General features: G+C 38.3%; 1 protein-coding gene across 1 annotated transcript; it reads left to right on the plus strand.

The window, feature by feature from the left end:
* Positions 1-8638: 8638 nt before the first annotated feature.
* On the plus strand, positions 8639-13052 carry LOC142504619 (F-box/LRR-repeat protein 17-like). The gene is made up of 11 exons (XM_075617486.1): positions 8639-9391; positions 9709-9810; positions 10540-10684; positions 10784-10968; positions 11065-11169; positions 11336-11433; positions 11527-11747; positions 11849-11915; positions 12004-12089; positions 12510-12608; positions 12767-13052. The coding sequence occupies exons 1-11, from the start codon at positions 8796-8798 to the stop codon at positions 12830-12832; spliced, it is 1770 nt and encodes a 589-aa protein (XP_075473601.1). The 5' UTR covers positions 8639-8795; the 3' UTR covers positions 12833-13052.
* Positions 13053-13363: the final 311 nt, after the last annotated feature.

Genomic DNA, 13363 nt, shown 5'->3' on the forward strand with positions numbered 1-13363 from the left:
TGTTTTGCGAAGAGATAGAACACCAAAAATCGACTCAATAATCATGACGAATTTTTCTTTTCAAAAGAAAAGTGTTTCGAGAGACTTTTGAATTAGGAAGAGCCGAGAATAATGAATTTCTTGCCCCTTGATTTTCGGATGCACCTTACGTCAAAATAAGAATGATAATCCTCATTATTATTTCTAATATTTTCTTAACTTAATTAATCAAATTAATTAAGTTAATTAAATATTCCAAAAAATTAGCATTCCATTTATGGTGAATCTCGATTAATGCATCTATATATATTTAGAAAATATCATGCATTAATATTATATTACTTTGTGTGCAAGTTTTAAAATTATGGTATCATGAATATCTCCATATTGCATAAATCAATACCATATTTAATAAAAACTTAATGGGCTATATTTTAACTCAAATAAAATATAATTAATTATTAAATTCCATTTGAGCTTTAATAAATTTGCATGATATGCTTATACACTTACAAGCCCACGATCCATGCTCCCATTACATTAATCTCATCATAATCACGATCGACGATCCAATATCATCGATGTGACAATTTCAACTTGTTTGTTATTATGATGCACACTTTAATCTCGAGATCACCAATGTCTAAATAAGACAGGTGTACTCCTTTGACTGTCTTAACAGTTATGCTCTTAAATTTCTATAAGCTTTTATAAACATTATTTATCTGCTTATCGATTGATCATATCAAACTTATTTCTTATAAATTCAACTCATTGAATTTATTATTTCAAAATTTAATTATCATAAATTCAACTACTTCAATTTACTATATCATAATATAAATTCAACTCTTTAAATTTATTCTCTCAACGGGAACAAACGATCCAGTACTTGTGTGACACTCAATGGTTCGGGGATACAACTAGTCGTGGGTTCACAACTCTTTGTGATTCAGGACATAACCTTTTATTCAGGGCTTACCCTAGTTAGCCCCATTCTTTTCATCAACACCTTGACCAAGAATGTCAGAACTCGTTTCTGATTGCACCCATCGGATCATGGTAAGAGCGTCTAGTAGCATCGCCCCATGATCCCCTAGGTATCACTGATAGTGCCTGCAAGAACCAGTCGATTATGATTAACGTACAGTACGGTCTCTTCATCTCATATATCCCGATCGAATCTGCAACCATTGGTTCATCGAGGGTTGCATAATAATTCGATAACTATGTGACACATATAATAGTGGCATCGCGTGTACTATTGGAGAACTCCTTCTCCAACGTACATCTCATACTCTGGCAAAAGATTCCATGCACTATTATTACATCAGATCATATAGGATATCCACACCCTTAGGTGAGCGGTGAATCCCTGACTACAATACATTGGCTCATATATGTGTCGCAACTGTACCCAAGCTCGCCACCTGATGACTCTCCTGGAGCCGGTAAACGAGTCAAAGCACAGCCCTAGCATATAGAGTGATGCGAATCCTCGTACGAATGAAAGCAAACACGATTATTAGAATCGCGCCCTCAATTCAATATCGAACAAGGATCGATTGTGCTGTCACGATCTTTTAAAACAAGCAAAGATTTGTGATATTCACCTCTAAGCGATTAACACTTAGCAACAAATATCAACGATGATAACAATCGAATTTCATACGAACCTTCAAAGAACTCTTTTTGACAATCCGTGCGAAAAACAATCGACAAACGCCACAAAGATGCAATCTTTGATAAGTTTGATTTGATTTTAAGACAAAGCTTTTGCCTTGTAAATTTGAGAGAAACTCCTCAAGATATTTTTTATCAATCTGAATTATTACGTTTTTGGTTGATACAATGCATATAAATACAATAAAATACAAGAAAAAGTAGTGTAAAAAGTCATAAAGAAAGTTGTGAACAATTTCTACATGGCAGGGCGCGCGGCTGCACATGATCTCGCGCGGTGGCGCGCGAGATTCTGTCCAGGCGCGTGGTAGCGCCGAATCACGCGCGGTGACGCAAGCATGGGCGCGCGGCTGCGCCGAATCACGCGCGGTGGCGTGCGCCGAGCCACTTGTGGCGCAAGGGCGCGCCTAGTGCTGCTTCATGCGCGCGGCCGCGCAGCTTCTGGCGCGGGTGCGCGCGTGCTGCTGTCCTCATGATCATTTAGCACTTGAATTACATTCCAAACACATCCATTATTGTATCCATGTTCCCCAAGCTCCTCTAATTTAGACACCCAATTTGTAATCTCTCCTTGGTAACTCAACATGAATCCTTGAAATGTTTCTTTAAACTTCTTGCTACGTCCCCTCGTTATAAGTCCTTCGTTATATTCTTTGTTGAACTCCACCACTTGCTTGAATATGCTTGATTCATCATCTTTAATCACAATCAAGTTTGAAATTCCAAGGCAACAACGCATCTTAAACCTCCTTTCAACCATTAGCACGTAACACCCGGTCAGATTCGTATCATACTCCCCTTCTTCAAAAAGATTTGTCCTCAAATCTTGTCTACCTACGCAAAAACGAAGCAAGTTAGTAATAACAAAATTTATATGACCAACATGCTTACCTTCAGGTTCAAGTTTGTAGGTGCTATTGCCCACGTGCTCCTTCAATGCTTTGAGCCCTAACTCCATGGTTGTCTTCACTGTCAATATAACAACCTCAACATACACCAATTGACGAGTGACACCAAATGATAAGATATCATTAACTATCACAAAGATCAGATTTCTCCCCTTCTTAGACCTAGTTAACACATAAGTGAAATCCATACACGTGTACGACCATAGCTCACTAGGAATAAGATATAATTGATGCAACATATAAGAATCTAGCTTAGATGCCCTTTCCCTATATACAATGCACCTTTGACTACACCACTTAACATACTTCTTCATATGCAACCATAGTAAAAATTCATGCATCCTATCTATGGCTCTAATTACTTCATAGCTACCACTCAAACAAATATCATGTGCCTCCATATCATGCAACAACTCATGCAATGAGTGTATGATGAAAAATTCATTCTTGTTAAACATGTTTTCATCATGAACAAAGAAACAGTCATGTTCATCCTTGCCCCCCTCAAAACCATCATCAAACCAACATAAATCATGCAAATAGAACACACTAAATGTATTATCAATGTAATCTTCACAACCATCACCAATTAAATATAAGTCACGGAAATAGGACACGTCACATGTACTATCCATGCAATCATTTAATTCTTCACAAAGATTCGAACATAATGCATACAATTCATTGTCATGACTAAAACTCATCAATTTGACAACTCTTGAAAAATCACAATCACTAACATTTAAATTTGATATATTCAATATGTCATCATTCTCAAATCTATGACTTCTAGGCACAAAGGTTAATTCACAGTTAGACCATTTAGACATCCCACTCTCAACTCTATCTTCAAACGCTTGAATACAACACAACAACGAAGTAAGATAAGGACGAAAGTCATACCTCATGGTTGTTGTGCTGGCAACTAACCTTACCTCATCGCGATGGTACTTGTATTCTCGAGGCTCGGACCCTTGGGTTCTTCCTTTAGTAAGACTCACTTGTCTCCTTGGCATGACAACCCCAAGAACCTGCAAATAAGAAATAGCAATGCTCGGGATTGAACCGGCTATATCATCACAATGAGAATAAACCACTTTGTACAAAGGTACATGAAATGGTTTATACAATAATAAATAACTCTCAACCTCACTCTTTTGAGCCTTTAATTTATTTTTCTTTTCTTTTTCTTCTCCTTTGGCCTCTCTTTCTTTTTCTTTTCTCTCTTCTTTCTTTTCTATGGCCATCTCACTCTTTTGTTCTCTCTTTCTTTCGGCCAATTTATTTTCTTTTTCGCTCAATTCAAGGAATGTCAATTGATTCTCAAGAACAACAATTGGATTTAATTGAACAAATGAAGTATTTCGTTGCTCAACGAATTTATGTATAATAACTTTTCCTTGCCTACTCTCCTCTCCCATGGTAGACAAAATAGAAACTTCTTCATCACCACTCAATGATTCACTGTCCACAAGGTTTTGTTTAACAGTACTCGTATCATCAACCAGTGAAGTACCATCATCTATCAATTCACCTTCCACCACATACTGCTCAACACTCGTGTCAAGAACCAGCGTAGTATTATCATCCTCAATCTTCCCAACCTCAACTTCATATTCAGGTTCAACAGATGATTCTACTATGGCCACCTTATCACGTGGACATTGATTGATATCATGACCAATTTCTAAACACCAACAACATATAATATCACAAGTACTAGAATTTGAGTTTTTAATTGTACCTTGATATTCATATTTGCTAGCTTCAACTATCGACTCATTCTTTGGCCTAGCAATGAGTTTCTCTTCCAAGCTTGTCCTCCAAGTGGATATCAACGACTCCCCTTGCAAACCACGTTCACCTCTTATGCCAACTTCTCTATCTTCCTCACATCGCATATCATCATCCTTATCCAAATGCGACGCTCTATTCTTTCCAAATCTACTAACTCGTCTATCCCCATCATATTGCCTATCATGTATTTCCTCTTCTTCGCACCTCCTATATTTTTTTCGTAGAGGCTTAAACTCCTTCTCCCATATTCTATCCAACCCTCCTAACATGATTTGAAATTGACGTTCGTCAATCATTATACCTGCAAGAAAAAGGTTAGGATAAAACAATAAAATATAAAGTTTCCTCACCACGAATCCTCACCGGTCACTCCAATGAAAATTCACTCGACTCCTCTTTTTTTTTTTTACTCACTACAAAATACTCACCGATCACTCCAAAGAAATAACGCTCGTACTCAAGTGTTTTCACTCGAATTGGATAGTTCTCTCTAAGATGTGCTCAAGCTTTGTACTTGTATATCAAACTAACAAGATTCAACTCATGGACACTTGCAACTGTCTCACTTGGACTGCACAAAACAAAGAACACTAGAATAACGCAGATCTTACAACAATACAAAAGATAACACGGATCTGAAAACAGAAACGAAAGTATAACACAGATCTGAAAACAGAACAAAATTTAGAAAGATCTGAAAATAAAAACGAAAGGATAACATAGATCTGAGAACAGAACGAAATTCTTTATTTTTTTTAGACAGATCTGAAAATAGCAACGAAAGGATAACACAGATCTGAGAACAAAACGAAATTTTAAACAGATCTGAAAATAGCAACGATAACTTGAATCAAAGAGAACCAAAAGCTCTGATACCAAATGATGCGAATCCTCGTACGAATGAAAGCAAACACGATTATTAGAATCGCGCCCTCAATTCAATATCGAACAAGGATCGATTGTGTTGTCCCGATCTTTTGAAACAAGCAAAGATTTGTGATATTCACCTCTAAGCGATTAACACTTAGCAACAAATATCAACGATGATAACAATCGAATTTCATACGAACCTTCAAAGAACTCGTTTTGACAATCCGTGCGAAAAACAATTGACAAACGCCAAAAAGATGCAATCTTTGATAAGTTTGATTTGATTTTTAAGACAAAGCTTTTGCCTTGTAAATTTGAGAGAAACTCCTCAAGATATTTTTTACCAATCTGAATTATTACGTTTTTGGTTGATACAATGCATATAAATACAATAAAATACAAGAAAAAATAGTGTAAAAAGTCATAAAGAAAGTTGTGAATAATTTCTACACGGCAGGGCGCGCGGCTGCGCATGATCTCGCGCGGTGGCACGCGAGATTCTGTCCAGGCGCGTGGTAGCGCCGAATCACGCGCGGTGGACGCGAGCATGGGCGCGCGTGGCTGCGCCGAATCACGCGAGGTGGCGCGCGCCGCGCCGCTTCTGGCGCGGGTGCGCGCGTGCTGCTGTCCTCATGATCATTTAGCACTTGAATTACATTCCAAACACTTCCATCATTGTATCCATGTTCCCCAAGCTTCTCTAATTTAGACACCCAATTTGTAATCTCTCCTTGGTAACTCAACATGAATCCTTGAAATGTTTCTTTAAACTTCTTGCTACGTCCCCTCGTTATAAGTCCTTCGTTATATTCTTTGTTGAACTCCACCACTTGCTTGAATATGCTTGATTCATCATCTTTAATCACAATCAAGTTTGAAATTCCAAGGCAACAACGCATCTTAAACCTCCTTTCAACCATTAGCACGTAACACCCGGTCGGATTCGTATCATAGAGCCTCAGTGTTGTCCCGGGTCGTAAGGACTAATGTTGTACAATCATAACCACGGACTTATCCTCTCGATGAATGATAACCACTTGGAAAGTCCGTGGGAGGGTTGTTCGGTATAATCATCATATGACTACCCATCTGCATGTTTGGACATCTCCATGCCCTTACCAAGAAACGCAGTACACAACATCACATATGCTAGTCTCGAGCTCAAGCGACCTTTATCCCTGTTTTAGGCAGCTGAATCGACTAGGAACGAATTTAGAATATACAGTGTTTACAAATGAGTTTCAACGTCGAATTACGATTCATTTGTATTAAAGTATAATCAAGGACTTTATCTATGCTGTTTGCATGGGTATACAGATAAAGTATAATAAGACCATAAAAAGTTAAATTATATTAAAATAAAGATTGTTTATTTCACTTGAGTCAATAAATTCTCTAGCCAACTGTTGGCTTGTAGGGCATCTACTCTAACAATCTCCCACTTGCCCTAGAGCCAACTGCCCTTAACTTTAATCCCATTGCTTCGCGATGCTTCTCAAACAATGGTCCAGGCAAGGGTTATGTAAATGGATCAGCAACATTATCTGCAAAGGGGACTCTTTCGACCGATATGTCGCCTCTTCCCACAATCTCCCGTATGATGTGGAACTTCCTCAATACAGGTTTGGATCGCTGATGAGACCTTGGTTCCTTCGCTTGCGCAACGGCACCAGTGTTGTCCCAGTACAACGGGACTGGATCAACTTCATTAGGAATAACGCTCAACTCTTGGACAAGATTCCTAATCCAAACTACCTCTTTTGCTGCATCAGATGCAACAATGTATTCAGCTTCAATAGTGGAATTCGCAACGTTGTCTTTCTTGGAACCTTTCCAAGAGACAGCTGCACCATTAAGCATGAATACAAAGCCAGATGTTGATTTCGAATCATCTACGTAACATTGGAAGCTAGAATCAGTGTAGCCTTCCAATTTTAATTCTCCACCCCCATAGACCATGAACAAGTTCTTAGTCCTTCTCAAGTACTTAAGAATGTCTTTCACGGCCTTCCAATGCATTGGACCAGGGTTCGCCTGACATCTGCTTGTAACACTCAAAGCATAAGGAATATCAGGACGCGTCCATATCATACCATACATCGTACTACCAATGGCTGACGCATATGGAATACAAGTCATCATCTCTATCTCTTCATTAGTTTTGGGACACATTGCCTTAGATAGAGTAACACCATGACACATTGGTAAGTATCCTCTCTTGGACTCTTCCATAGAGAATCGCTTTATAATGGTATCGATATAGGTGTCTTGGGTGAGCCCCAACATCCTTTTTGATCTATCTCTATAGATTTGTATTCACAATACATAGGATGCTTCACCCATGTCTTTCATGGAGAATTTACTTGCTAAACATACTTTAGTTGATTGCAATAATCCTACATCATTCCCAATGAACATGATATCATCAACATAAAGTACCAGGAATGTCACTACACTCCCACTAACTTTCTTGTACACGCATGGTTCCTCAGGATTCTTAGCAAAACCAAACTCTTTGATAGTGCAATCAAATCTGAGGTTCCAACTCCTTGACTCCTGCTTGAGACCATATATTGATCCCTGAAGTTTGCATACCTTATGTTTACTTCCTATTGATGTGTATCCCTCATGTTGAGACATATAAATTTCTTCTTTGATGTCTCCATTGAGAAATGCAGTCTTTACATCCATTTTCCATATCTAATAGTCATAGCATGATGCTATGGCTAGTAGTATTCTAATAGACTTAAACATAGCAACTGTTGAAAAAGTTTTCTCATAGTCAACTCCTTATCTTTGAGCATAATCTTTTGCAATCAGCCTTGCTTTGAAGGTCACTACCTTCCCATTCGCCCCAAACTTTCTTTTGTAGATCCATTTGCACCTTATGGGAACGATTCCCTCAGGTTGATGCACTAATGTCCAGATTTGATTTGAATACATAGAGTTCATTTCTGACTGCATGGCTTCAAGCCATTTGGTTGAATCAGTATCAGATATTACTTCTTCAAAGTTCATTGGATCACATCCAACACAATGCTCATCGTGACTTTGTTCATAAAGAAGCGTATATCTTGCAGACGGTCTAATAACCCTATCAGACCGCCTTACACCCACTTGATCATTCTCTTGATCCCAACCTCTTTGCTTGAACAAATGTTTTTGAGTTCTAACAAAATTGGGTCCCAACAATAAGTAAACTTACATGAAAAACAATAAATTTTGAAAAAAAATGTATTTAGAAATTTTTACGAGTATATATATATATATTATATTATGAGTAAATTCACATCTGAGACGGGCCGATCGGAAATCTTGGATTGGAGTTTACGTAACCTTATGCGGACACCCGTGTGTGAATTGTGATAGCATAGTAGGGTTGCTCCATAATTTTCAAAACTGAGGCGCCAAGTTTGCTGTTTTCCCTCGCGCGCCTTTCCCCGCCGCCTCCCCGCCCTTTATTTCTCCCCACATTATGCTCTTCCTCACCCCCTCCTCTGTCCCTTCACGCGTTCATCCGCCTACTCCTCTCTACTGTGACTTCTGGGACAGCAGAAAATGCGCGGCCACCTACCCCATCCTGCCACCCCCATCCACGACGCTGTTTTTGCCGTTAAACGTGGCAAGAAACGTGGGAACTATAGCTGCGGTCGATGTGGGTTGCCCAAGAAGGGACACTCGTGTCAACTGCCGAAAAACGAGGAGGAAGTCCCCTTTGTTTGCACTCCAGGAGCTGACACGTCTACCGCATCCGTCTCTGCGGTTGTGTCATCGAATCTGGACGACAGTTCTCCTCTGTCCGTGGCCCGTTCGCTGCCTCCGCGGATGCGTCGGCGGGCTCTATCGTTTGACGATGTTACTGTAGCTGTCTTGGCGGAGGAGTCGGAAACGGAGTGGGTTGATGATCCGGATCCAAACGCTTGTAGTGGGGTATTGCCTTTGAGTTGTGTGTGGGAGGTGCTGCGGAGGTTACCGCCGTTGGGGTTGATGTCCGCGGCCGGGGTGTGTAAGGGGTGGAGGCATGCTACTCAGAGGATTTGGCGGGGGACGGAAGAGCTCCGACTTGGGGTGCCGGCGAAAGCCCAGATAGGATTTCTTGGATCCGTGATGCAGAAATGCACTGGACTCGTTAAACTTACTCTTAGAATCGAAAGGTCGGGATCATGGTGGCTGATGATCAGATCTAAGCTTTTATATACAGATTTCACGCGAGAAAACTCAAAAATAATTTGATATAACAGAAATGCTAACTTAAAAGTGCATAATTCAGAACATTTTATAAGCGAATTAAAACATTCCATGAGGAACCATTGGATCTAAAAATTTTATTTGAAACTTATTGATTAGTTGGGAAAATCTAGATAATGTTTCATTGAAACAATTATGATGACTAACGACTTGTAATTCACACAATATTTGACCAACTGATTGATTCTTGATCTTGATTATGTGTGTTGTTCTTGGTTTCCAGTGATTTTGTTGCAACAATGCTGGCGTGCATTGCCTTCTCATGTCCTAATTTGCAGTCGATGCAGATTTTCACAGCTCATACCTCCGTCAATCGGATCTCTGGGTATTGATTTCTGGCCTTCGTTGTTGATGTATGAATCTCACAATATTTTCGTGATTGAAATAGTTCAAGGGTTTTCTTCATCTCTTATGTCTTGCATTGGAATTGTTTTTAGGTATTATAGGTGATCTTGATCTATACATTGAAAAGACTTGTAATTTCTTCACAAATCATAACCCAAAATGGTAAGAGAAGGAAAAAAGTGGCTTCTTGAGACCCGGATGCGACCTTTCTCCAGTGTGCTTTATTTCTTCTTGAATTCACCCTATGCAATTATCCGTCGGCTCAAAGTTGTCAGTTCGCTTCGTTATTTAATGAAATTACATGGCATTTATGGACGTGTAGATGCACAGAAAAAGCGCAAATCTATATGATAACTACAGATTTATCTAGTTGGATTGAGTGAAGATTGTTATGGGTTGGTTGCAGTTGATTTTATTAAAAAGTGATGTTCTAGGTATCTGTAATGCATTTTTTTTTTAAATTCAGTATAATTTAAATTCAGATTTCTTAGTTGACAAAAGTTTAATCTAATTAGTTTGCCAGATTAGAGCTCAACTAACTGATTCAAACTCTTGCTTGGATAATTTCCTGGTATAGATAACAATTGAAATCAATTATATTTATCTCTATGTTTCTGTACATGTTGATAATGATAGCATATCCTTCTCAAGAAGTTTTAGATTATTCATCTTCGAAGTACATAAACATGCATCATATGACTCAATTCAGGGAGGAGTTAAGTCGTTTTATTGCTGATAAAAGATGCCTCACCAGTCTCAAGATGGAAGGGTGCAGTAACCTTGGGAGTTTTGTATTTTTTTCAAACACTCTGTCTAGTCTTTGGCTCTCAGATCTTCACTCGCTCTCGAAAGCGGTACTTGCTCTTCAGATTCAGCGCATGTTTGTGATCATGTCTACTTCCTTCATCTGTTTCATTTTAACCATTGCGATTTTTGCTCACAATCTTGCATAGGCCTTCAATTTACCAAATTTGAAGGAGATTTCTCTGGGCTTCTCCCAACAAGAAAATAATAATACAGATCTTACAGCTGTTATGGATGCTCTGGGAAGAAGCTGTCCAATGCTGCAAAACATCCACATTGCTTCAATTAGGCTTTCACATGCTGCCGTGCTATCTCTAACAGCTGCAAATTTGAGGTTGGTTTTGTTTAGATTTGACATGACAATTAATTTGTTTTAATGAATGCTTCTGATTGAGTTCAATGAAAAATGTGACATTGCTTTAAATTCTAGGGCATTGAGGATGCTGTCTCTCTTACTCGGATCAGCAGTAACTGATGGATCAGTAGCATCAATATGTTCAAGCTACCCAAAGCTCGAATTACTTGATCTGAGTGGGTATATTTCCAGCCCTGGCTGTATTTCTCTATGGACTTGAAATATGGAAATGTGCATTGTTACTGACAGGACAAATATCTACGTCGATGCTTATTTTACTTTGTTTTACCCCAATGGATAAGTCAATAAATCGTATATTTTCTTGTCTCTATTTGCTTTATATTAGGTCGAGCATCACAGACAGTGGCATTGGAATGATCTGCAACGTCTTTCCGGAGACATTATCAAAACTTCTACTTGCTCTATGTCCCAACATCACTTCAAGTAATCCTCAATTCCCGTGATAGAATTATTGCATTTAAAGATTCACTTTTTTATGTTCTATGTTGAACGTCTCTGTGGATACTTCATCTATAGGTGGGATTCAATTTGCTGCTGCTCAATTGCCCCGTCTGGAACTCTTGGACTGTGGAATGACAATATGTGATCCCAGTTCGCCAAACTGTACTGATGAAGAGGATTATGACTCTGGTTTACATGAAACACCCAACAGCAAGTTGCACCTTGTATACCAGAAGCTAATTATCAAACATGATCGATTGAAGAAGCTAAGCTTATGGGGTTGTTCTGGCTTGGATGTAAGATTCTTCTGCTTGCAAGTGTACTTTATTTTTACCTCTTGCTGAAGTCTTGCATGAATTTCATTCTAGAGTAAGCACGATTCTTTTGAAATATGCAGGCCTTATATCTGAACTGTCCTCATCTTAAAGATTTGAACCTCAATTCTTGTAGAAATCTACATCCAGGTAGTTCATCCCATTCATTTTAACATACTACTGTTTAGGTGCCAGGGTTTTCTTTTTATATTTTGTAACAATTTGCACTTGACACCAGAGAGAGTGCTACTTCAATGCCCCGATTTAGAAAGTGTACACGCATCTGATTGCCAGGATATGCTGGTCAAAACAATAGAAAATCAGGTAGCAGCGTGACTACCTAAGTTTCTCCATTGTGGATTATAATCTTTCAATGCAATGACTTGAGGATAAAATGTATTTGTCTCTTACTGATTTACCAAAGCAGCCAAACATTCGACGAGATATAGTAATTGGCGTAAACATTCACCTATTTTCAATTTTATTGGCGATAATCACTTGCGCTCCAACTATATGCCTTTACATAATGCCTTTACTATTTTTTAGTGTTTCACTCACTCAAATGCACCACTCTTATCTTTTTCCAAGTTATTATCCATATACAATCATAGTTTCAGGAATTCTAAGACAATTATCTTGATAAGTCATTTGACATAAACTTAACTAGTCTGTTTATAGTTTCAGTAGCAAGGAATAAATGTTATTGTTTTGTATTCTGCTTGTTGAACTCTGTCTTTCATGTAGGTCAACGACAGCTCTCACACGATAGAAAATCATTTTCCTTCAAAACGTATGCCTGATGGCTCGAAACGAGTCCAGGTCCCATGTTTTTACAGCCCTCAGGTACAACTCCAATCCTTCCATCTTATAATCTTTGAAATGGTCTTTGACAAGTAACAATCTGGTAAAAGTTTAAGTGATTTTGTCGTATTTTCTTCAATATGTTAAAATCTCTCATTTACCAATTTCCAATGTGCCTCACTTCTGGTCCGCCTTTGCAGCATTTTGATGACTACAAGAAACGGAGAATGGGCGTAAAACGCCCTTGTGTGGTGGTTGTAAGTTAGTCGAATGGGGTAACAATGTTTGTTTGTGTGTTGTTTAGCTTGGAAGGATGTTACCTGGATTATAGTTCATGCAATTTACCGAGGCTTGTTATGCCTTTGCATGTGGTGTAAAAACTTGAATACAATTCTTCTTATTCAATAAAGGTTCAATAGACTAGACTCTGATAAGATAAATTCAAATATTTACTCTGTGCAACCAAAAATGTTATATTCTCCCTCAGGGGGATAGATGCTGCTGTGTGATCAAAAAATTCAAATTTATATATAATTTCTCCTGTAGAATAGTTATTGCCTTTAAATTTGCAACCTTTTCATATAGTACCCAATGAATTATAAAATTCAGAACAATTTGAAAAAAAAAAAAACATCTTAATAAAATCAAATTAAGAAGTGGGCTTTTTTTTTTCAGAATGCCAGCATGCTTGATGTGACAATTTATTTATTTTCAACCATCTGTGAATAAATTGCATATAGAATCTTATATTAAACCAAAGGTGTGTATAATTTTTAAACAAGCAAATCAACGGTAAG

The sequence above is a fragment of the Primulina tabacum genome, chromosome 9, assembly GCF_025594145.1.
Source record: "Primulina tabacum isolate GXHZ01 chromosome 9, ASM2559414v2, whole genome shotgun sequence".
Classification (NCBI taxonomy): Eukaryota; Viridiplantae; Streptophyta; class Magnoliopsida; order Lamiales; family Gesneriaceae; genus Primulina; species Primulina tabacum.

What these genes read in the sequence shown, in the direction of transcription:
- LOC142504619 (XM_075617486.1), top strand. Translation starts at nt 8,796, where the DNA reads ATGCGCGGCCACCTACCCCATCCTGCCACCCCCATCCACGACGCTGTT. An exon ending in GAATTACTTGATCTGAGTGG is followed by an intron (nt 11,170 to 11,335) that starts GTATATTTCCAG and finishes GCTTTATATTAG; the next exon opens with GTCGAGCATCACAGACAGTG. An exon ending in TTGTAGAAATCTACATCCAG is followed by an intron (nt 11,916 to 12,003) that starts GTAGTTCATCCC and finishes ACTTGACACCAG; the next exon opens with AGAGAGTGCTACTTCAATGC.